Raw genomic sequence first — 22,846 nt, forward strand, 5'->3', positions numbered from 1 at the left:
TGCTCAAAGTAACACTAAGCAAATCAGCAACTAACTACAATCTGATCCCCTTGGTATCATAAAGAGTCTGTATTGGCATCCACAGTTAATGCACTATGCACTCTTTATACCTATCTCATTACTTCAGTTGCACTTTTTGCTACTTTGACTGTTATCTTTTTTTTTTTTTTAAAGAGAGAGAGAATAGGAAGGAGGAAAAAGGAAGAGAAAGAGAGAGAGAGAATGGGGAGGAGGGAGAAGGAAAAGAAAGAGGGAGAGAGAATGGGAGTATTGCTTTCTTGCCCAGGCTAGAATGCAATTTAGTAATGGGTATTGAAAACCTCTTTTATACTGATAATTATACTTAATGATGTAGTCAGGAAGGAATAAGGGAAGAAGATAACAAACAAACAGCCAACCAATATTTCATTTAAACCTATGAAATGCTATGCGATTACTGAGGAGTGATTTACTTCCAATTATATAGTCACCTTTGGAATAGGTGTGAGGTGGTAATGTATGTTTTATGTATTTGAAGTGGAGAGTTCTATAAATGTTTATTAAGTTTACTTGTTCCGGGTCTGAGTTCAAGTTCTGAATATCCTTGTTAATTTTCTATCTCGTTGATCTATAGAATCGTTAGCTCTTCTTGTTGCATTGATCCTTTTGCCGTTATGTAATGTCATTCCTCGCCTCTTTTGATCTTTGTTGCTTTAAAGTCTACTTTATCAGAGGCGAGAATTGCATCTCCTGCCTTTTGTTTATTAGTTTATTTTTACTCTCTGTTTGATTGGTAAATCTTCCTCCTTCTCTCTGAGTCTTTGTGTATTGTTTCATGTAAGATGGGCCCGGATGCAGCATACCGATGGGTTTTGGCTTTTTATCCAATTAAAATATATATAAGTTTAATACCGGCGTTTGATGCTAGCTGGCTGTTTTGCCCATTGGTTGATGTAAATTTTTTATTGTGTTAAAGTTCTTTGCTTTTTGATATATTTTTGGAAAGGCTAATATTGGTTGTTGCATTATATGTATAGTGCTTCTTTCAGAAGCTCTTGTAAAGCAGGCCTGGTGGTGGTGAACTCTCTAAGTACTTGTTTGTTCGCAAAAGATTTAATTTTTCCTTTGCTCATAAAGCTTAGTTTGGCTGGATAGGAAATTCTGGGTTGAAAGTTCTTTTCTTTAAGGATGTTAAATATTGGTCCCCACTCTTTTCTGGCTTGTAGGGTTTCTGCTGAGAGATCTGCTGTAAGTCTGATAGGTTTCCCTTTATGGGTAACCTGACCTTTCTCTCTGGCTGCCCTTAGTATTTTCTCCTTCATTTCAACCCTAATAAATCTGGCGATTATGTGCCTTGGGGTTGGTCTTCTTGAAGAATATCTTTGTGGTGTTCTCTGTATTACCTGGAGTTGAATATTACCCTGCCTTACCAGGTTGGGAAAATTTTCCTGAATGATATCCTGAAGAGTATTTTCCAACTTGGATTCATTCTCTTCATCACATTCAGGTACACCTATCAAACGTAAATTAGGTCTTTTCACATAGTCCCATATTTCCTGGAGACTTTGCTCATTCCTTTTCATCCTTTTTTCTGCATTCTTGTCTTCTCGTTTCATTTCACTGAGCTGGTCCTCGACTTCTGATATCCTTCCTTCTGCTTGATCAATTCGACTGTTTAAACTTGTGCATGCTTCGCGAAGTTCTCGTGTTGTGTTTTTCAGCTCCATCAATTCACTTATATTCTTCTCTAAATTGTCCATTCTTGTTAACATTTCGTCAAACCTTTTTTCAAGGTTCTTAGTTTCTTTGCATTGGGTTAGAACAAGTTCTTTTAATTCACAGAAGTTTCTTATCACCCACGTTTTGAAACCTGCTTCTGTTGTTGGAACACACGTGTAATCTATTAAGCCTTGTTCCGTTACTGATGAGGAATTGCAATCCCCTGTAGAGGGAGAGGCATTCTGATTTTGAGTATTCTCTACCTTTTTACGCTGGTTTCTTCCCTTCATTATATATTTATCTGTCTGTCGTCTTTATAATTACCGACTTTCTAACTGGGTCTCTGACGTCCAACTTGTTGATTCCCTGCGCCGAAATCTGAGCAATCCACTGAGCCGGCCAAAACAGCGGTGTTAAGATTGATGGTGCTTTTCTGCCCGGAATCTCCGGGCTCTGCACCAATAACTGGCGTGCTAAGGCACTAGCAAAACCGCCACGCCGGCCACAAGAGTCGCCCTGGCGACCCGTGGAGCTCCTCCACTGGGAATCTCCTGGTCCGTGAGCAACTAATATTCGTCTGAAAGTGTGGCGTCCTCTCGTTCTTTGCGCTTTCACTGGGAGGTACGTGCCCGAGCTGCTAATCATCAGCCATCTTGGATCTCTCTCCCGACTGTTATCTTTTGTGTCCTCACAGAAAAAAATAAATAGGTTATTGTACATTTCAGACTTCTCTCTAAAAACACTAAATCCAAAAGACAATAAAGAAATATTTAGTGTATTAAGGGGAAAATTGTAGCTCGAGGAATCTAGTCACCCAAGTTGTCAGTCATTTACGTGGGTAGTTGTAAACATATGTGCTTTATTAGAGAACTATTATCAGTGTTCCCTCCCTGAAAAAAAAAAAAACAAAAAATGATTGAAGATTTATCAAAAATGTAGTACCATTTCTAGATGTGAATCCAAGTTAAGAATTTAAAAATAGAACATCTTAAGATCTTAGATGGAGAGATGAACAGAAGTTCATCCCTTAACAGGGGTACAAAATATAGTTAGAAGAAATAAGTTCTAGTAATCAATATTACAGTAGGGAAATTACAGTTAATAATCTATACATTTCAAAATAGCCAGAAGAGAAGATTTATGTTTCCAACATAAAAAATAAATACTCGGAGTAATGGATATCTCAGATCCTCTGATTTGATCATTACACATTTTATATGGTATCAGAATATCACATGTACCCCCAAAATATGTACAACTCATATATCAATTAAAAAAATTTTTAGTGGGAAATTTATGAACTGAAAATACCACTAGATGAACTTTGAAATCAATTAAACACGTAGAACTTTCTTAATTATTATATATGTTCAGAATAATTCCTGCAGATTTTACATTAGATATGTATAATTGGTGATGTGAGATAACAGAACAAATTGTTTTCAAAGATTGAGCAAAGCATCCTAGCTTACAAAGGAATGAAAAGTCAGTAACTATTACTCTTATTCCTAGTGTATAGTCAAAAGTTATTATTTCGTCCTTAGAGTTTGAAATAAAACAAATGATATATAATATATAAAATTATTATACTTTCTAAGTCATCAGCATTAAAAAAATCAAGCAAGATTTTTTAGAAAGAAAGTAATGAAATAAAATTAAGAGCAAACTCAGTCATGACAATAAATGTAAATAGTTTAAGCTTCCCATTTTAAAAAGCAGATTCAAAAATAGATTTTTAAAATATCAGGACTAGATGTGGTCATTCATGCCTGTAAGCCCAACACTTTGGGAAGCCAAGGTGGGAGAATTGCTTGAGTGCAGGAGTTCAAGACTAGCCTGGATAACATAATGGGATCCCATCTCTCAAAAAATAAAAACTTATCTGGGCATGGTGGCATGTATCGGTAGTCCTAGCTACTTTGGAGGCTGAGGTGGGAGGATTGCTTGAGCCTGGGAGATGGAGGCTGCAGGGAGCCATGATCATGCCACTGCATTCCAGCCAGGGTATAGAGCGAGACCCTATGTCAAAAATAATACTAATATGAAATAAAATATCAGGTATTTTGCTTGCAAGATTCACACATTAAACAAAATGACAAGTTTAAAAGTGTGCAAAAATATAGACAGTTCTGAAAAGAAACTTACAGCTGTCTCATTTATGAATTTGTATTCAAAGAACAAAAAATCCGGTATAAATATATGAACACATTGAAATTAACCATGTTAAAAGAATAATCTATCTCAGCCAGATAGTTCCCCCAGGAACTCAAGAATAGCTTAATAATTGGATAACAGTCAATATTAATAAGTTAGTGCAAATAAATTGAATACAAACCATATAATATAAAAATAGCAAGGAAAAAACTATCATTTTAATTGGAAACAGGACAGTAATGGATTTTTTAGAACATTTTGGTGTTTATATATGTGAAAACCATATATGTAAGCAACAAATCTAGAACACCCTGTGTGGTTCTAGGAAAATGCAAATCTACACATATACATGGCATATTATGTATGATTTCAATAGCTATCCATGGGTCCCTTTGAAAAGGGAGACACCTAGCCTGCAGCTTCTTCCTTTAAAATCAGGATCTGCAAGGGAAGATGTCTTTTTACCAAGAACCAGCTCAGTGGGGAGACCACCACCCAGGCGAGCTGAAGGCGTTGAGAGAGGTAGACACCCAGATAGCCAACAGAGTGGATCTATCCTGGGGACCAACAGCCTGAGAGCCTGCAGGGCTTGCACCTCTCCGGGACTGAAGGCCCTGAGCAGAGATTCATCCATGCATTTATTTGCTCTTTGACAGGTGATTTTTATTAATACACAGGTGTTCTACATATACACATAACTCAGGAATATACCAAGTAGGCAACTGTTACCCACGTACCACTTATTACAAACGAAAAGGTATCCTCCCCAAAGGAGCTATGAGGGCAGGGTGAACTTAATTTTTCTCAACATCTTTTAACGGTTTAATAATCTTGAAGTAAATGTATTAAGGCATGTAACATATATGATAGCTTTATTTCAATAGGTATCTGTCCAAAGTGCAACAGATAGGTTGCACTTTATGTATACCAGGTGTTTCCAGATTAATTTTTAGGTTTAATCCAATTGTAACAGTGTCCAGTGGGTGACTTCTTTAGTTGACAAAATTAGACTAAAGTTAATGCAGAAAAATACAACAGGAAGATAAACTATTAAAAAAAAAAAAAAGCCAGGTATGGTGGCTCATACCTGTAGTCCCAGTACTTTGAGAGGCCAAGGCAGATCACTTGAGACCAGTAGTTCAAGACCAGCCTGGCCAACATGGTGAAACACAGTCTGTACTAAAAATACAAAAAATTAGCCAGGCATGATATTGCCATACCTGTAATCCCAGCTGCTCCAGAGGCTGAGGCATGAGAATTAACTTGAATCCAGGAGGTGGAGGATGCAGTGAGCTGAGATCATGCCACTGCACTCCAGCCTGGGTGACAAGAGTGAAACTTCATCTCAAAAAACAAAAGAAAACAAAACAAAAAATACAAAGAATGAGGGGAGAGTGTAGTTCTTCTAGATGTTTCAAGAAATTGTAAATATAATTAATAAATAGTATTGTCAGGTTGCTTTAGTTTTTGAGGGACGGCATTTTATCTCACAAACTAAAAATTATATTTCAGATAACTCAAAAATTTAAATGTAAAAATTGAATAGGCAAATATTTACACAAGAAAATAAAAATAGCTGGCTGGTTTAACCTTCTAGTATGGAAAGATATTCTGGTCTTCAAAGGGATAAAAGACCTTCCAAAATATTCTGGTCTTAAAAGGGATAAAAGACTTCCCAAATAAAGACAGTATTTTCTGCCTGTACACAGAAGACTCTAAGTATTTGTTGAATGAATGAATACATCTGATGTGTATAAGATACTTTTTTGTCAAAAACCAAATCTGACTATAAGCCAGTTCACTAAGAAAAATACATAATATTTTTATAGTCATAGCACTAATACTCTTACACATAGCTAATGATAATAATTGCTCATACTTATTGGGCAGCTACATAATGTGAAATCAGAAGGACCTTCTGAGTTTTTTATAATTATTGTCCTGTAATCCTTGGAACAACCTTCTGAGTAAGTTTCATTCCTGTTGTGAACTTGTAAAGAAGTTGCATAAATTGATGCCATAAATGTTAAGATTATAACCAAGTGAGCAAAAGGAATGGAAAATAAAACCAGATACAAGAGAAAATAACATTGACTAATAAAATGTAGTAATATTTTAAAAGAGATTCAGATTGGAATACCAAGGTGATACTTTTGCTTATCAAAAAGGTATTTAAAAAGTGTATTAGTAGTAAGGTATCAAGCAAGGCTTTTTGATAGAATGCTGGTAGAAAGGTGACAGTACAACATGTGATATGGTTGGGCTGTGTCCCCCCCAAATATCATCTTGAATTGTAACTCCCACAATTCCCACGTGTCATGGGAGGAACCCAGTGGGAGGTAATTGAATCATAGGGGTGGGTCTTTCTCGTGCTGTTCTTGTGATAGTGAGTAAGTCTCATGAGATGTGATGATTTTAAAAATGGGAATTTCCCTGCACAAGCTGTCTCTTTGCCTGCCACCATGCATGTAAAATGTGACTTGCTCCACCTTGCCTTCCACCATGATTGTGAGGCCTCCCCAGCCATGTGGAACTGTAAATTCATTAAACCTTTTTCTCTTATAAATTGCCCAGTCTCAGGTATGTCTTTATCAGCAGTGTGAAAATGGACTAATACACCATCATTGAAGTGGTTCAGGTTTTTCCAGCAATATTCAATAGCCTGGTTATAGTTATGGAAATAAAGTTCACTAAATTTGAACAGTGCCTGCAGTTTTACCAGAAAATGGATAGGAAGTACATGAAAATGGCAAGTGATGATTGAAGTGATGGATTGTGGTATCAAAGCATCAGGAATTAGATAAGAGGGCTTGATAAATTAAGAGAATGTGCTGGGCTCAGAGCATAATAAACTGCTTATTATTTTACACTGCTAAGTCTGGAGTTGTTTGATACTCAGCAATGTAACTGGAACAAATAAATATAAATTGCTAAGAGTAAGCACTCAAATTGTAGCTATAATTTTTTTTGAAGTTGCATATACATTCTTTTAAAAAGGGAAAGTTAAGCTATATTTTGCTCACTCTTACTGGGTGTACTATATTATAGATTCTATCCTCTCTCACTTTATTTTTATAATAGTTCTTTTGTAGAGATGATATCTTCTTTATCTTATAAATTACATTTTCTAAAACTTTTTGTTTTGTACTCTGAATTGATTTTAAAAGGGTAGAAAATCTTCTCGGTTTTCTAGGTATTAATAATATCCTTCATGTGTTCATTCACCTTTATAAGTGCTGGCCTGGAATTAGCAAAAACAAATTTAGAACCCCAGTATTTTCAAGGGGTAGCTAAATTTAAAAAGCCTTAAATGGGTTGGGCCAGTACTTTGGGAGACCAAGGTGCGCGGATCATGAGGTCAGGAGGTTGAGACCAGCCTGATCAACATAGTGAAACCCTGTCTCTACAAAAAATACAAAAAAATTTAGCCAGGCATGGTTGTGGGCACCTGTAGTTCCAGCTACTTTGGAGGCTGAGGCAGGAAAATTGCTTGAACCCAGGAGGCACAGACTGCAGTGAGCCGAGATCGCGCCACTGCACTCCAGCCTGGGTGGCAGAGTGAGACTCTTTCTCAAAATAAAAAAAAGACTTAAATAGATATACTGATTGAAGTAATTTAACTGTATCCCAGACCAAAGCCCAGCAATATTTAAAGGATTCCAAATAAAATCCACCCACCAACAATATAAAATTTATCATGTCAGATATTCAGTCAAATCTACGAAGCATTTAAAAAAAGAAAGATAATCCAACCCGTTACCAGAAGATAAGTCAATTAATAGAAACAGACTCTAGGAGAGGAATGGGAAAATATAAAAAAGATGTAAAAGAAAGAAATAGAACGTGTTTTCAAAAACCAAATCATACTTCTGCAGTTTAAAAAAAAATAGTATTCAAAATTATAAATTGACTGGATGCAATTAGCATATTGGACAGTGCATTAAAATGATCAATAAATGTGAAGAAATAACAATATAAATTATTCAAATCAAACACAAAAAGCCAGTGGTGGGCTGGCATGGCCTGTCCAGGTTTATAAGAGCTGGTTGTTAAATATTAGGAAATTTTGTAAACTGGTTGTTAAACTATTGGTAACTTGAAATTGGCTATTTTTCAACTTAGGTGTACTTGAAATCTAAGGAGTGGGGACAGAATACATTGGAAGAAATAATGACTAAAACTTTGTAGATTGTGTAGAAACCATACACCCACAGATCAGAGAAGCTCAACAGGTCATAAATGAAGAATTACGAACAAAATCATGCCAACGTACATCATACCACAATTGCTGAAAATGAAGGATAAATTGAAAATCTTTAAAGCAGCAAGAGAAAATAGACATTTTGTATAGGAGCATGACAGCAGACTTCTCATCAGAAACTATTTTAGATAAAAGACAATGGAGCAACATTTTAAAGTAATGAAAAAAAATTGTCAACCTAAAATTCTCTGTCCTCAGAAAGTTTTTATTTCACCTTCATTTTTGCAAGGAGCCCCATTGATGAATTAATCCATTCATGAGGGCAAAGTCCTCATGACTCAGTCACCCCCTAAAAGCCCCAACTCTCAACACTGCCAAATTAAGGACTAAATTTCAACATGAGTTTTTGAGAGGACAAACATTCAAACCATAGAAGTATACTTTTGTAAGTGTCTTTCTTTTTTTTTTTTAAAGACAGGATCTCGTGCTCACTTCAGCAGCACATATACCAAAATTGGAAAGATACAGAAAAGATTAGCATGGCCCCTGCCCAAGGATGACACACAAATTCGTGAAGCATTCCATATTTTTTTTTAAATAAAAAAAAAAAAAAAAAGGATCTCACTTTGTCACCCAGGCTGGAGTGCAATGATGAGATCACAGCTCACTGCAGCCCTGACCTCCTGGGCTCAAGCAGTCCTCACACCTCTACAACCTCAGTAGCTAGGACTATAGGTGCATACCACCATATCCGGCTAATTTTTGTTTTTTTCTGTAGAGACAGGGTCTAACTATGTTGCCCAGGCTGGTCTTGAACTTCTGGGTCCATGTGATCTTTCTGCCTTGGGCTCCCAAAGTGCTGCAATTATAGGCATGAGCCACCATGCCTGGCTGAATTTCTTAAAATATATGTGAAGTGGCATTATTTAATGGTAGGAAATTGTATTAGTTTGCTCTCACACTGCTATAAAGAGCTAACTGAGAGTGGATAATTTATGAAGAAAAGAATATTTAGTCACCTTTTAGTTCAGCAGGCTTTATGGGGGGCATGGCTGGGGAGGCCTCCGGACACTATAATCATGGTGGAAGGGGAAGCAGACACAGTCTTCACATGGCCAGAGCTGGAAAGAGAACAAGCAAAGGGAGAAGTACTATACACTTTCAGACAACAAGATCTCAGGAGAACTCACGAGAACAGCAAGGGGGAAGTCTGCCCCCATGATTCAGTCACCTCCCACCAGGTCCCTCTTTCAGCGTGTGGGGTAATGCAACATGAGATTTGGGTGGAAACACAGAGCCAAACCATATCACTCCACCCCTGACCCCTCCCAAATCTCATGTCCTTCTTACATTTCAAAACACAGTCATACTTTCTCAGCAGTTCCCCAAGTCTTAACTCATTTCAGCATTAACCCAAGAAGTCCACAGTCCAAAATCTCATCTGACAAAAGGCAAGTCTCTTCCATCTACGAATGTGTCAAATAAAAAACAAGTTAGTTACTTCCAAGATACAATGGGGGGACAGGTATTGGGTAAATGCTCCCATTCCAAAAATGAGAAATTGGCCAAAACAAAATGGCTACAGACCCCATGCAAGTTAAGAGCCAGCAGGGCAGACATTAAATTTTAAAGTTCCAAAATCTCCTTTGACTCCATGCCTTACTTCTAAACTACATTGACACAAGGTGTAGACTCCCAAGGCCTTGGGCAGCTCCACCCTGTGGCTCTGCAGGGTACAGCCCCTGAGGCTGCTTTCACCGGCTGGTGTTGAGTGCCTGTGGCTTTTCCAGGTGCATAGTGCAAACTGTCTGGATCTACTATTCTGAGTGTCCCTCTTCTTACAGCTCTACTAGGTAGTGCCACAGTGGAGACTCTGTGTGGGGGCTCCAACCCCACATTTCCCTTCTTCACTGCCCTAGGAGAGGTTCACCATGAGGGTTCCACCCCTGCAGTGGACTTCTGACATCCAAGAATTTCCATACATCCTCTGAAATCTAGGCAGAGGTTCCCAAATCTCAACTCTTTCCTTCTGCACACCCACAGACTCAATACCACATGGAAGCTGCCAAGACTTGGGGCTTTCACCTTCTGAATTAATAGCCCAGGCTTTATCTTGGCCCCTTTTAGCCACAGCTGGAGCTGGAGCAGCTAGGACACAGAGCCCCATGTCTCAAGGCTGTACAGAGCAGCAAGGCCCTGGGCCTGGCCCATGAAACCATTTTGTCCCTCCTAGGCCTCCAGGCCTGTGATAGAAAGGGCTGCTGTGATTATCTCTGAAATGCCCTGGAGGCATTTTCCCCATTGTCTCTGCTGTTAACATTTGGTTTCTCTTTACTTATGCAAATTTCTGCAGCCTTGAATTCCTCCTCAGAAAATTGGTTTTTCTTTTTAACCTCATGGTCAGGCTGCAAATTTCCCAAACTTTTGTGTTCTGCTTCCCTTTTAAGTACAAGTTCCTGCTTCAGGTCATTTCTTTATTTATGCAAATGAGCATAGTCTTTTAGAAGCAACCAGGCCACATCTTGAACACTTTGCTGCTTACACATTTCTTCCACCACATACCCTGAATCATCTCTCTCAAGTTCAGTGTTCTAAATAGCTCTAGAGCAGGGACATAATGCTGCCAGTCTCTGCTAAAGCATAGCAAGAGTGGCCTTTCCTCCAGTTCCCAATAAGTTCCTCATCTCCATCTGAGACGTCTTCAGCCTGGCCATCTCTGTTCATATTAGTATCTGCATTTTGGTCATAACCATTCAACAAGTCTCTATGAAGTTTCAAACTTTGTCATCTTCTTCTGAGCCCTTCAGACAGTTCCAACTTTTGTCTGTTAACCAGTTCCAAAGTCACTTCCACATTTTTAGGTATCTTTATAGCAATGCCCCACTTCTCTGATACCAATTTTCATATTAGTTTGTTCTCAAGCAAGAACTACCTGAGGCTGGGCGCCATGGCACATGCCTGTAATCCTAGCACTTTGGGAGGCCAAGGTGGGCAGATCACCTGAGGTCAGGAATTTGAGACCAGCCTCACCAACATGGTGAAACCCCATCTCTACTAAAAATAAAATAATTAGTCCCAGCTACTCAGGAGATGCTTGAACCTGGGAGGTGGAGGTTGCAGTGAGCCAACATCATGCCACTGCACTCCAGCCTGGGCAACAGAGTGGAGACTGGGTAATTCATGAGAAAAGAGGTTTAATTGACTCACAGTTCAACAGGCTGTACAGGAGGCATGGCTGAGGAGACCTTAGGAAATTTATAATCATGGTAGAAGGTGAAGGGGAAGCAGACATGAACTTAATTAACATGGCCAGAGCAGGAGACAGAGAGTGCAAAGGAGGATGTGCTGCACACTTTCAGACAATTAGATATTGTGAGAACTCCATCACGAGAACAGCAAAGGGGCTGTCTGTCGCCATGATTCAATCACCCTCCACCAGACCCCTCCTTCGATATGTGGAAATTATGATTCAATGTGAGATTTGGGTGGGGGCACAGAACCAAACCATATCAACAGTATTAAACTAAATATGTGTATTACAAAACCTAGAGTCTTCATAATTTTTTTTTAAAAAGGATAGCTAAAAAGCCAGTAATGATGCAATGGAATCACAAAAACTGTTGGGACAGATAGCTGGAATAGAGGACAAAGAGACAACAAATAAGACAAACAGAAAGGAAGTAATAGAATGGTATATTTATACTTAGCAATATCAAACAGACCCAATAAAAGTAGAAAATGTCAAATTGGCAAATAAGTCCCAACTATATGTTGACTATAAGAAACTTGCTTTGAATATAAGGGCATAGATTGATTAATATTTAAAAGATGGAAACATATACCATGCTAACACTAGTAAAAGGAAAACTGGAGTTGTTATATTGATATCAGAGAAAGTATATTTTAGAATAAAGAATATTGCCAAGGGTAAAAAGGAATCATTTTTAATGTTAAAGGTGTCAGTGTCAAGGATAAAACTGAATGTGTATGAACCTCATAACAAAACTTCAAAGTACGCCAAGCAAAAACTTACAGAAATGAAATGAGAAATAGAAAAATCATCAATTACAGTTAGATATGTTAGTATCCTCTCCCAGAAATTAATATAACAAGTAGTCAAAAAAATCAATAAGAATGTAGATTTCAATAACATCAACAAATTTGACTTGAGTTTTATGAGAACATTGTACCCAACAGTCACAGAGTACTCATTGTTTTCTAGTGCATATGGAATATTCACCAAGACAGACATCATTCTGGGCCATAAAACAAGTCTACATACGCTTTATTTTATATATAAAATTTTAAAATAATACAAAGTTTTCCTAGGCCACAACAGAATCAAACTAGAAATAATTAACCAAAAGTTATCTGCAATATCTCCAAATATTTGGAAATTCAATAAGACCAGATCAATATGTTGAAGAAGAAAACACAAAATAAATTAGAAAATATTTTGAAGTAACTAAAAATTATGGAATGCTGTGAAGCATTACTTAGAAGGAAACTTGTAGCATTATATTAAAAATGAGGACTGGTCTGAGATCCATCATTGAAGCTTTTGCCTTAAAAAAGTATGAAGAACAAATTAGACAAAATAAACACAGGATAGAAATAAGAAGAGTATAAAACAATGAAATAGAAAATCTCAGTAAATCCAAATGCAATTTTTTAAAAAGTAAATTGATTATATGTGTTGGGGGTTTCCATGGCCATTCCCAGGTTTGATAATTCAGTAGAGAGACTCACAGGACTCAAAAGCTGTTATACACACACCATTTATTACAGCAAAAGGATACAGATTAAAATCAGCAAAGGGAAAAGGTGCATGGGACACAACCCAGGAGAAACCAGGTGCAAGCTTTCAGGTGCACCCTTCTAGTAGAGTTGCACGGGACTCACTTAATTCCACCAACAACATGGCAAAATGTGCAAATTGTTGCCATCCAGGGAAGCTCACCCAAACCTTCATGTTCATGATTTTGTGTAGAGGGCTGTGTGGGTTTTGTGTAGAGGCAGTGCATTCACTGCCTGTATGACTAACCTCAGCTGCTCAGACTCCAAACCCCTGGAGCAAAAACACCTGTTCACCATAAATCACATTGCTAACATAAGCTTTCTGGTGAAACTTACAGTGTGGCCCAAGGCTTCAGGCATTTAGAAACACTCTTATCAAGCACAACATTTCAAGGACTTGTCCTAAAAATAGGTCTTTCTTGGGATTTGCAGCTTTTTAGCAACCCAGGCCCATGAATTCACTCTTCTGTACTATTTGTAACCAGGCGGATCAGGAAACAAGGAAAGAAGATTCAAATTGCCAATATCAGGATTGTAAGAGGGTATTCAGTGTAGAAGCTACAGACCTTAAAAGGATAATAAGAGTATTATGAGCAATTTTACGACAATAAATTTAGCAGTTTAGATGAAATGTATAAATTACATGAAGGGCACAAACTACTGAAGCTCACTCAAAAAGAAATAGATAACTTGAACATTATATGTCTTTTTTAAAAAATGGAATCTGTAGTTAAAAATCTTGTCAAAGAAAAGTGCTCCCAGGTGGCTTCATTAGTAACTTTTCCCAAACATTTGATGAAAAAGTAATGCCAGTTCTATACAAACTCTTCCAGACTACAAAAATAAGAGGGGATCCTTGTCCCCTCCTTTTTGTGGGCAATAATTACACTGCTGCCCAAACCAGACAAAGACTGCAAGAAAAATACAGTCAAAAATCCCTTTTGAAAATAGATGGCAAACATCTTCAACAAAATGTTAGAAAATCAATGTTATAAAAAGGATAATACACCATGTCTAGGTGGAGTTTATGTCAGGAAAATACTGTCAGTTCAACTTTAGAAAAAGCATTCACTGTAATTCCCCATATCCAAAGATTGAATTAGAAACCATGTGATTATCCCAATAAATGGAGAAAAAAGACTTGACGACATTTATTACCCATTCCTGATAACTCTTAAACCAACAATAGATGGGACTTGTCTGAAGGTAATGACTTATCTCAATGGATTGTTCACAGTCAGGTACAGATTGAACTCCTTGTTCTACTCATACTGTCAGTACTGCATTTGACTAGTCTAAAAAACAAAACAAAACAAAAGAATAACTATTAACTTCCTCCACCTAATAAAGGGCGTCTAAAAATCCACAGCTAGCATCATGCTTAATGGCACAAAACTGAATGCTTTTGCTCTAAGACTGAGCATATATCAGTCACTGTTTTTATTCACAATTGTATTGGAGACCTTGATAAATGCAGTAATGCAAGTTTTAAAGGCATGCAGATTGTAAAGGAAGAAGTAAACTATATATTCACAGTTGACAAAATTGTCTATGTTAATATCCCCAAAAATCTTTAAAAAGTGCTGCTAGAGTTACAGATCTTTCTTATGATGGGATTATGTCCTTTGTAAATTGAAAGTATCATAAGTTGAAAATATATTTAATACACCTAACCAACTAAGCATCATAGCTTGGCCTAGTCTACCTTAAGTATGCTCAGAACATTTACATTAGCCTACAGTTGTACAAAATTAATACTAAGCCTATTTTGTATCATGTGTTGAATATCTCACATAATTTATTAAATATTGTCCTGAAAGTGAAGAACAGAATGATCATATAATACTTGGAAGTATGGCTTCTACTGAATGTGTGTTTTTTATGTACCATCATAAAATAAAATAAAAATCAAGTTGAACCATCATAAATAGAACCATTGTGATTCAGGGACCATCTGTATTAGGGAGTTTAGCGGAGTATATGGTCAATGTGTAAAAACCAATTGTATTTCTATACCAGTAATGAATTATTTGAAATTAAATTTTTAAATAATTTATAATAGCAAAAATAAATGTAGCATTCAGGAATAAATTTACCAAAAATGTGCAAGACCTGTACACTGAACTGCTCAAAGTGCTGAAAATAAAGACCTACGTAAATAGATGTTCGTGTTCATGGATCCGAAGAGTCAACACTGTCAAATGTCCGTTCTCTGCCAAATGATCTGTTGATTTAATTCAATTCTAATCAATATGCCAGGAGACTTTTTCTCCTGAAAATCTAAATGAGAACTAGACAAATCAGCAATTACAGTTAGATATGTCAGTATCGTCTTTCAGAAATTAATAGAACAGGTAGTCAAAAAATCAGAAATTTATTTGGAAAGGTAAACAATAGACCTAGAATAGCCAAAACAATTTTGAAAAAGAAGGACAAAGTTGGAATTACGCTTTCTGATTGAAAACTCATTATAAAGCTATAGTAGTCAAGACAGTCTGGTATGGTCATAAAGACAGGAATATCAATCAGTGGAGCAGAATAGGGTATGAAAATAGATTCAAATGTATATGTTCAATTGACTCTTGACAAAGTTGTCAAGGTAATTCACTAAAGGAAAGGATAATCTTTTCAACAGATGGTCCTGGAACAATCATATATTCACATATAATAAACGTGGGAACATGTAGTATTTAGAAATTAGCAAGAAGTAGATCAAGGACATATATAAGAGCTAAAACTATATACCTTAAAAGAGAAACATAGGGTAAAACCTTTGTAACCTTGGGTTAAGCAAAGATTTCTCAGGATACAAAAATATGAACCATAAAAGAAGAAAGGGCTAAATTGGACTTTGTAAACATTGAAAACATTGCTATGAAAATGAAAATGTTTTAGAGCTATAGGTTTGAATCTAGTACTCTTAAAACACTATCTGATAAGCTGTATCTAGAATATGTTAAGAGCACTTACAGCTCACTGTTATGAAAACAAACAACCTAATAAAAATAAGCAAAAGATTTGGACACTTAACCAAAGAAGAGATATAGATATCAAATAAAGACATGTAAAGATTCTTGTTGTCATAGTAATTAAGAAAATGCAGTTTAAAACAATACTGAGGTACCATTGCACACCTATTACAACAGCTGCAAAACAAAAATTGACAATATTAACAGCAGACAAGGATATCAAGTAACTGGAACTCTTAGAAATTGCTGATAGAACTACAAAATAGTACAGCCAGTTTGAAAAGCTGTTTGGCAATTATTTAATAAGTTAAATATCTCCTTACCATATAGCACACCAATTCCACTTGTGGGTATTTTCCCAAGAGAAGCAAAAACATACATAATACTAGCACAAAACTGGAAATAATTTACATCTATTAGTTGGTATATGGAGAAACAAAATGTGGCATATAACTGTACAATGGAATACTATTCCACAAAAAAGGAATAAACTGCTATAAATACAGCAACATGGATGAATCCAAAAAGCTTTGTGCTGAATGAAGGAAGCCAGATACAAAAGGCTATAGATGGTATAATTTCATTTATGTGAAAGTCTAGACAAGGCAAAGCTATTGTGATACCAGATCAGTGGTTGAGTAGGGTAGGGAGTGAAGGGAAGGCATTGACTCTGTAAAAGGACATGTAGAATGATGGAAACGATTAATGTCATGATTATGGTTGTGGTCACATGGCTGTATACATTTGCCAAAATACATTTAATTATGCACTTAAAATTGGTGAGTTTTATTGTATGTAAGCTGTATCTTAATAAAACCGATTTTAATAGACAAACCAAAGCAAAAAAACTTGAATGGTTTAAAGAGGTAAAAGATAGGCAAAGATATAATAGGAAGATGAACAAATGTATTTGGGACATTTCAAAATTCAAACATTATTTGATCCATGAAACTGTTAAATTCCACAAAGCATACTTTTTATTTAAATGCTAGTAGAGTACAACTAGAAGTTAACAAAAGTTTATGATTTACAAACTATGGAATTTATCCCATAAAGCTGTTAGAGGGGCAAAGGAAATCAAAACTGCAAAACAGCCTATTTAAAAAGTAATAAAAATGTCAATATAATCCTATGAAATGTAGAGATGCTACTGAAGATACTCTGGGAACTTTATTCACTCCAATATTTAAAAAACAGAATTAAAGGAAAAGAGAAATTAATAATAAATATGAGGTCATAAAATTAATGTTTTTAATACAAAGGCTGACAGATTAATAGTAAATAAACCGAAAACTGAGCCTCTTCCGATCAGCTTGCCTGGAGTTTCAATTTTAAATTTTTTTCCTTGAGACCATAAATATTTCTTGTATTTCTAATTCTTGGTTAGCTCTTTTGCTAATTATTTTCTTCAGGGGTATCCTCACAATTTATATATATTGGTGCTACATTATTGGTACTCACTGAAAAAGTAGAAAGAAAAATTTGCATGTGCCCCATTTTAACATAATGGAAATTCAAGGTTATTGAGGTATGAATAAATTCATAGAAAGAAAACAAAAAGAAGATTCTGAAAAAAATAGCAATTTTAAAATATTTTAAGTTCCGGGGTATGTGTGCAGGACTTGCAAGTTTGTTACATAGGTAAACATGTGCCATGGTGGTTTGCTGCACCTATCAATCCATCACCTAGGTATTAAGCCCTATCGATTAGCTATTTATCCTGGTGCTCTCCCTCCTCTGACCTCCCTGACAGGCCCCAGTATTTGTTGTTCCTCTCCCTGTGTCCATGTGTTCTCACTGTTCCGTTCCGCTTTCACTTATAAGTGAGAACATGCAGTGTTTGGTTTTCTGTCCTGAGTGAGTTTGCTGAGGATGATGGCTTCCAGCGTCATCCATGTCTCTACAAAGGACATGAACTTGTGACTTTTTATGGCTGCCTAGTATTTATAGCAGTTTATTCCTTTTTTGTGGAATAGTATTCCATTGTACAGTTATATGCCACATTTTGTTTCTCCATATCCTAGTATGGCCGCCTAGGATAAAGAAATGTGCCACATTTTCTTTATCCAGTTTATCATCATTGGGCATTTGGGTTGATTCCATGTCTTTGCTATTGTGAATAGTGCTGCAGTGAACATCCACATTCATGTACCTTTACAATAGAATGATTTATATTCCTTTGGGTATATACCCAGTAATGGGATTCTTGGGTCAAATGGGATTGCTGGTTCTAGATCTCTGAGGAGTTGCCACAGTGTCTTCCACAATTGTCGAACTAATTTACATTCCCACCAACAGTGTAAAAGCATTCCTATTTCTCCACAGCCTCACCAGCATCTGTTGTTTCTTGATTTTTTGATAATCGCTGTTCTGACTGGCATGAGATGGTATCTCACTGGGGCTTTGATTTGCATTTCTCTAATGATCAGTGATGTGGACCTTTTTTTCATATGTTTGTTGGCCACATAAATGTCAATTTTTGCTTTTATTGCAATTGCTGTTGACATTTTTGTCATGAAATCTTTACCTGTGCCTATGTCCTGAATGGTATTGCCTAGATTTTCTTCTAGGGTTTTTAAAGTTTTAGGTTTTACGTTTAAGTGTTAAATCTGTCTTGAGTTAATTTTTGTATAAAGTATAAGGAAGAGGTCCAGTTTCAATTTTCTGCATATGGCTAACCGGTTTTCCTAGCACCATTTATTAAATAGAGAATCCTTTCCCTGTTGCATGTTTTTGTCAAGTTTGTCAAATATACGATAGTTGATGTGTAGTCTTATTTCTGAGATTGTATTTCTGTTCCATTGGTCTATATGTCTGTTTTTTTACCTGTACCATGCTGTTTTATTTACTCTAGTATGGTTTGAAGTCCGGTAGTGTGATGCCTCTAGCTTTGTTCTTTTTCTTGGGATTGTCTTGGCTATCCAAGCTCTTTTTTATTATTCCATGTGAATTTTAAAGTAGTTTTTTCTAATTCTGTGAAGAATGTCAGTGGTAGTTTAATAAGAATAGCATTGAATCTGTAAATTACTTTGGATGGTATGGCTGTGGGTTTGTCATCAATGTCTCTTATTTTGAGGTATGGTTCCATCAGTACCTTCTTTATTGAGAGTTTTTAACATGAAGCAATGTTGAATTTCATTGAAAGCCTTTCCTGTGTCTGTTGAGATAATCATGTGTTTTTTGTCTTTAGTTCTGTTTATGTGATGAATGATCTTTATTGATTTGCATATGTTGAATCAGCCTTGCATCCTGGGGATGAAGCCGACTTGATGGTGGTGGATAAGCTTTTTGATGTGCTGCTCAATTTGGTTGCCAGTATTTTATTGAGGATTTTTGCATCAATGTTCAGCAGGGATATTGACCTGGACTTTTCTTTCTTTGCTGTGTCTCTGCCAGGTTTTGATATCAGGATAATGCTGGCCTCATAAAATGAGTTAGGAGGAAGTCCCTCCTTTTCAATTGTTTGGAATAGTTTCAGTAGAAATAGTACCAGCTCCATTTTGAGCCTCTGGTAGAATTCAGCTGTAAATCCATCTGGTCCTGGGCTTTTTTTTTTTTTTTTTTTTTTTGGTTTGTAGGCTATTTATTACTGCCTCAATTTCAGAACTTGTTATTAGTCTATTCAGGGATTCAACTTCTTTCTGGTTCAGTCTCGGGAGGGTGTATGTGTCCAGTAATTTATCCATTTCTTCTAGATTTTCTAGTTTATTTGTATAGAGGTTTTTATAGTATTCCTGATGGGTATCTGCATTTCTGTGGGGTCAGTGGGGATACCCCCTTTATCATTTTTATTGTGTCTATTTGATTCTTCTCTTAAGTGACTCTTGTGCCTCTCAGCCTCTCGAGTAGCTGGGATTACAGGTATGCACCATCATGGCTGGCTAATTTTTGCATTTTCAATAGAGATGGGCTTTCACCATACTGGCCAGGCTGTTATCAAACTCCTGACCTCAAGTGATCTGCCCGCCTTGGCCTCCCAAGTGGCGTGAGCCACCATGCCCAGCCTCATTGATTTTTTGAAGGGTTTTTTGTATCTCTATATCCTTCATTTCTGCTCTGATCTTGGTTATTTCTTGTCTTCTGCTAGCTTTGGGGTTTGGTTTTTTGTTTTATGGATTGTTTTTTTTTAATATACTGGGTTTCTTTCCCTCTTTCTTTCTTTCTTTCTTTCTTTCTTTCTTTCTTTCTTTCTTCTTTCTTCTGTTTTAAATTAAATATTGCTTCTAAAACAGAACATGTGTTTTTTTAAAAGGGAAAGGTTATTTTTATTAGATTTGATTAGTGAAGATTTTTTTGGAGACATGGCATCATAATTTACCCTCAAAGAACAGATAGAATTTGGGAGTATATTTTAGGTGAACAAAAGAGTCTTAGAGATGGTCAAATCTTAGATATGTATTGGGATGCTAGCTCTTTCAGCATTTTTAAAATCACCTTTCCATATACATTGGATGCTTTCTAACTACTTTTAAAATATGGGGAGTTTCAAAAATCAAACTCCAGTATGTATTGGTAAGTTTATTCATTTCTGGCACATTTTTTCATTTTGATTTTAGGTTCATCTTGTAGTATCAAATGTTAACATGTAACATCCATACATTACATGTAACATTCTGTGCTACAAAATGAATCCAAAGTGTTAATCCAAAATGTTAATCTGAAGTTACATTCAGAGATTATTAATGAAATTCTGGAAGCATAAATTATGAGAGTACTCATCAAATACACAAATAGTATCACTGTATCCAGGTAAAAAAAAAAAATCTTCCCAAGAATTTCATATTATCAAACATTAATTGTGGGCTTTTCTTTATATAACTAATCTATGCTTCGCTAAAACTTTGTTATTATGTCTTCTTTTTTTTAGCCTGGCACTATTAGAAGCAATCTTCACTATATTAAAGAAACCACAAGTGATGATGTAAGTACTGCTAACACTAATAGCCTGAACAAGAGCATGAGAGTCATTAAAAACAAACTGAGGAGTACACAGCAATGGTTTTTGTCCATTCTGTTTTTCAACACATCTGTTAAACTTATATATGATTCAGAATTTTAATATCAGCAGTTGGGTTTTCCTGGTCCAGTATGCTTTTGGATTTCTTAATTATACTTATTTTAAATTCTTATTTATGATATTTATTTTCCTTTGGTGTTCGTTTATTTACTGTATTTGATTTTATGGCTTTCCTTCATTGTGCTACCTTCCTTTAGTGTTTGTTAATTTTCAGTTCTCAAGTCATCTTTGTATTTGAGACTCTCTTTTCTCTTGATTGTTGGTTGTTTTTAACATTGTCGGCCTCTGTAGTTTATGGGAATTGTACCTACCTGAAGCATACTGCCCTTTCTCTCTGTGCTCAGCTGCTTAATCCCGTGGGTGAAAGTCAACACAAATGGAGGTGGGAAACAGCTGTTCATCCCAGCTCCTAAATTGGTCATCTGCTGGCTTATCCCCTCCTCCTCCTTATATTACCTGACTCTGACTCTTACCGATTTTTTTCTATTAAAAATATATCTGATTTTAAATCATTTTAACTGGGGAAAGAGGTACAAGATTGTGCTTAGTCTGTCATTTGATTTAACTTAATATGTAATATTTAGCAGCCTTTTAGTGATATACTTGGATTAACTGCAGGGTGATCTTAGAGTTGTAGACTTTTGGTTTTAGAGTGTAATTATGAAGCAACGTAAGTGACCCATGTATATTTCCTATTGGGTAACCTGAAATGTCACATTCAATGGCTCTTTTAGTAATTTCTCAAATATCTATTAATTATATTAGAGTGTAGATCACGAGGAAAATATGTATGAGGAAAATAGCATTTGAGATTTGAGCAATTAATACACTTCCTGAAGGCCTTTAAGTACTTTTTTCCCATGTCAATTAACTCATTTAATCTGAAGTTGCATTCAGAGATTACTAATCAAATTCTGGAATCATAAATTGTGAGAGTACTCATCAAATGCTCTAAAATAGTATCACTGTGTCCGGGTAAAAAAAACTAAACAATCCTCCCAATAATTCCACATTGTCAAACATTAATTAGTGGTTTTTCTTTATATAACTAATCTATGCATAGCTGAAACTTTGTTATTGTGTTTTCTTTTGCTAGCCTGACACTATTAGAAGCAATCTTCACCATATTAAAGAAACTACAAGTGATGATGTAAGTGCTACTAACACTAACAACCTGAAGAAGAACATGAAAGTCACTAAAAACAAGTTGAGGAATACACAGTCAGCAACTGAAAATCCTAATGGTGATGTTAGTGTAGAGGAAGACAAACAAGGAAAGCCAAATAAAAAGGTGATAAAGACTGTGCCCCAGTTGGCTACACAAGACATGAAACCAGAAACTCCTGAGAAGAGGGTTGATTCTACATACCAGAAAGCACATACAAAGCCACAACCAGGTGTTGATCATCAGAAAAGTGAGAAGGCAAATGAGGAAAGAGAAAAGAATGATTTAGAAGAGGATGAAGAACTGATGCAAGCATATCAATGCCATGTAACTGAAGAAATGGCAAAGGAGATTAAAAAGAAAATAAGAAAGAAATTGAAAGAACAGTTGACTTACTTTCCCTCAGATACTGTATTCCATGAAGTCAAATTGAGCAGTGAAAAAGGAAAAAAGAAAAAAAAGAAAGTTCCTAAAGCTGAAACAAGGTATTTTTACATTGACAAATGTCAAATATCCTCTTAGAAAAGCACTCTATTACTTTTAGATTTTGAATATTATATGTAATTTAACTAAGAAAATTCTTAGGCTTTTGTTGGGAAATACTGCCACTAGGATAATAACCACTAACTTTTACATAACACCTTACTGTGTACTAGATGCTTTACAAGAATTAACTTATTTCTTATGACAGTCTTATGAGGAAAAGTAATATTCATCCTATTTTGCTGATGAGGAAACTGAAGTACAGAACTAGTAAGAGGCTGAGCCAGAACCTTGTCTCTACCCTGAACTACTCACTTACATCTGCTTTCAAAGTAATAGAAACCTCATTACTTCCCCTTTTT

At 36.1% G+C, this 22,846-nt stretch overlaps 1 protein-coding gene and 1 non-coding gene across 9 annotated transcripts in view; both read left to right on the forward strand.

Annotated features, from left to right (window-relative positions):
- The window catches only part of AHI1 (Abelson helper integration site 1), a 220,647-nt gene that overhangs the window by 8,610 nt on the left and 189,191 nt on the right, over positions 1 to 22,846 (forward strand). For all 8 annotated transcript variants that reach the window (XM_064360653.1, XM_064360649.1, XM_064360650.1 and 5 more), the window contains 2 exons: positions 20,687 to 20,740; positions 21,933 to 22,486. In XM_064360653.1, coding sequence (XP_064216723.1) covers positions 20,687 to 20,740; positions 21,933 to 22,486 — 608 coding nt within the window. The remainder of the gene's footprint in view (positions 1 to 20,686; positions 20,741 to 21,932; positions 22,487 to 22,846) is intronic.
- On the forward strand, positions 8,538 to 8,644 carry LOC135268484 (U6 spliceosomal RNA). Its single transcript, XR_010336800.1, has one exon. It is a non-coding gene; the product is annotated as a U6 spliceosomal RNA (small nuclear RNA).

This window comes from Aotus nancymaae, unplaced genomic scaffold (genome assembly GCF_030222135.1).
Source record: "Aotus nancymaae isolate 86718 unplaced genomic scaffold, 86718_ANA_hifiasm-v0.15.2.pri h1tg000040l, whole genome shotgun sequence".
NCBI classification, from domain to species: Eukaryota; Metazoa; Chordata; class Mammalia; order Primates; family Aotidae; genus Aotus; species Aotus nancymaae.